This window comes from Myotis davidii, unplaced genomic scaffold (genome assembly GCF_000327345.1).
Source record: "Myotis davidii unplaced genomic scaffold, ASM32734v1 scaffold1569, whole genome shotgun sequence".
NCBI classification, from domain to species: domain Eukaryota; kingdom Metazoa; phylum Chordata; class Mammalia; order Chiroptera; family Vespertilionidae; genus Myotis; species Myotis davidii.
This window is the reverse complement of record NW_006299704.1, coordinates 370700-373525: the sequence shown is the minus strand read 5'-3', so window position 1 is coordinate 373525 and position 2826 is coordinate 370700. Positions and strand designations below refer to the sequence as shown.

The 2826-nt window shown below is 48.6% G+C and overlaps 1 protein-coding gene across 1 annotated transcript in view; it reads left to right on the top strand.

Annotated features, from left to right (window-relative positions):
- Positions 1 to 2653: 2653 nt before the first annotated feature.
- Positions 2654 to 2826, top strand: part of LOC102761170 (E3 ubiquitin-protein ligase TRIM68-like) — a 3050-nt gene continuing 2877 nt past the window's right edge. Inside the window, exon 1 of the mRNA XM_006775422.2 lies at positions 2654 to 2824. Within this exon, the coding sequence (XP_006775485.1) occupies positions 2743 to 2824 (82 nt within the window). The 5' untranslated portion in view covers positions 2654 to 2742. The remainder of the gene's footprint in view (positions 2825 to 2826) is intronic.

Genomic DNA, 2826 nt, shown 5'->3' with positions numbered 1-2826 from the left:
CTTCTGGTCCTCCAGGCCCGCCCTCCCCACATCCTTCTGGTCCTCCAGACCCATCCTCCTTGCATCCTTCTGGTCCTCCAGACCCGTCCTCCTTGCATCCTTCTGGTCCTCCAGACCCGCCCTCCACACATCCTTCTGGTCCTCCAGACCTGTCCTCCTTGCATCCTTCTGGTCCTCCAGACCCATCCTCCACGCATCCTTCTGGTCCTCCAGACCCATCCTCCTTGCATCCTTCTGGTCCTCCAGACCTGTCCTCCACACATCCTTCCAGTCCTCCAGACCTGTCCTCCACACATCCTTCCAGTCCTCCAGACCTGTCCTCCACACATCCTTCCAGTCCTCCAGACCTGTCCTCTACGCATCCTTCTGGTCCTCCAGCCCCGCCCTCCACACATCCTTCTGGTCCTCCAGACCTGTCCTCCACACATCCTTCCAGTCCTCCAGACCTGTCTTCTACATGTCCTTCTCAATATTTTTCTAAAAGGCAAATCTGTTCATACTATACCACCATTCTCAGCAACAATTCATTCATGTATCCATGTAGCCATCGACTCAAAACACTTTAATAACATGCCAGACACTATGCTAAGCATCGATGGCACTTTTTCCATCTTCATGAATCTTCCATTGGGCTGGAAAAATAAATACTAATTATATGATCAAAGATATAATCTTTCTTTCTCCCTCCAGCCTACGGAATAAATTTAACCTCCTGAGGATAACATGTATCGGTGTCATTTCTCATTGGCCTGTAAACTTCCATCCTGACCTCCTCTCCTGCCCCTGGTACACTCCTGCCACAGTTCTCCAAGTGTGCCAAAGTCTTCATCTCTCACGCCTTTGCACACGAACTCTTCTTTCTTTCTACTTTCTCCCCTCTCCTGCCCGCTTCTGTGTGGAGGTTGTGGATGCCTTTCCTGCAGTCCCCGAGCATCACTGCCTTTCCCATCTGCAGCGCCCGCAGGGTCACACTGCTCTCTTGTGACTCGTTCTCCTCTTGGACTGTGGACTCTCAAAGGGAGCGGCTGCATCTCATTTGCTTTCACCTTCCTTATGTAGCACAGAACTTGACCCAGAGCAGATGCTAAGAAAACGTTGGTTGATACTAAATGGTTTTTCACAAACGTATTAATTGAATATAGAGGTTAGGAAAGAGAGATAGACGTGGAAGCGGGGGGCGGGGGCCATAATTCACCAGCACCAGCTAACAAAAGTGAGGTCAGAGTGGGAATACCAAAGGCCAATAGTTGTATGTTTGAAGGATCTTTAGAGGTAAGAAATTGAACTAGAATTTTCTGCCATGTAATAAGTCTGGTTAGGTTATTTTGTTTTTCATACTATCACATTGATGTTCAGAATGAGGGGGAGAGACTGTGGACTTTAGGCATGAAATCTCACCTGTTTACATGACGGAGAAAGAAACCTCGCCTCTTTGTCATGTTTGGCACTACTGTGATATGCTGTGGCATGGCCTTGTATCCAAGGACACTCCTGACCACACCCTTCAAACCCAGCAAGACTGAGGCAGACACCAGCCTGCACCGGTCCCCGGCACTGTGAGTTTGTTTTGCTTTAAAAAAATGAAGGTGACTCAGATTCATGGTGACATTTAGAACTATCAGCTATAGATGAAGGGGACAAGGAAGGTTTTATTTCCCTCCATTCCTGGGAGACTGTATTGTGTTTGTCACACTAATTGGAAGGAGACCAGCTCATCCGTAGCTTTCTGAACACATGGTGTGACTGATTGAGGTGCTCTGACTTGAGGTCAGAGTAAACTGCAATGCAAACCTCCGTTCAGTGAGAGCACCTGCTGGCCTTTGCTTGAGAGACATGACAGACCAGGACAGGGAACATCTATCCCAGCCTGCATGAGGCATCAGTGTCGGAGACATGTCCACACTCCCTGCACGGGCCACAGGCCAGCGCCAAAGCCTCTGGAGCCTGCGAGACAGCTCTGCTCCCTTCAGCATCTCCCTGGACTGGAAGGAAAGAGAACTAAGTTACAGCAAGGTGTCTGGCAGAAACAAGACTCACTCCTAGGGTCTTGTTAAGGATACAGAGCAATGGAAATTGATCCTGTGGACATTCATGTAAAATTCATTTTTTTAGCCCTGGCCAGTGTGGTTCAGTTGGTTGAGCGACGACCCGGGCATGGAGAGGTCACCAGTTTGATTCTTAGTCAGGGCACATCCCTGGGTTATGGACTCGTTCCCCAGTAGGGGGCGCACAGGAGGAAGCCAACTGATATTTTTCTCCCTCTCCCTCTCTCACTAAAATCAATGAAAGCATATTTAAATATTTTTATTCAGCTTCTTATTCCTACACCAAAGCTGTATTTTTTTTCAATCATTTCTGAATAAAAATTTTCGTGAAATTGCTCACATAATGAAGGTACTCTGCCTGGTCCCCTTTTCATCAGGTGACTGATATGAACATGATCTCAGAAGGAAATGTTTAACACATTCAAAAAAAACAATATTCTCCAGCCAGTTAAAATCACCTTTTGAAGGATAAACAAAAATATCTAACACTAAGAGTGAGTGAATGGAATAGGGTTGTTATGAGAAATGTTTTATTTTAAAAAGTAGCCCCTGTGGGCGGGGCCTGAGGGCGGGCAGCAGACCGAAGAGCCAGCGAGAGGCCGAGGAGCCGGCGGCTGCGGGGACTGTCTGCCCACGGGCGCCTTCAGTACCTCTGCCTGGTTTTGTTCATGTTCCCAGGAGGGTGTGAAAAGGGGCCATGGATCCGGCAGCGCTGGTGGAAGCCGTCGTGGAAGAACTGGCCTGTCCCATCTGCATGTCCTACCTCAGGGAGCCCCTGGGC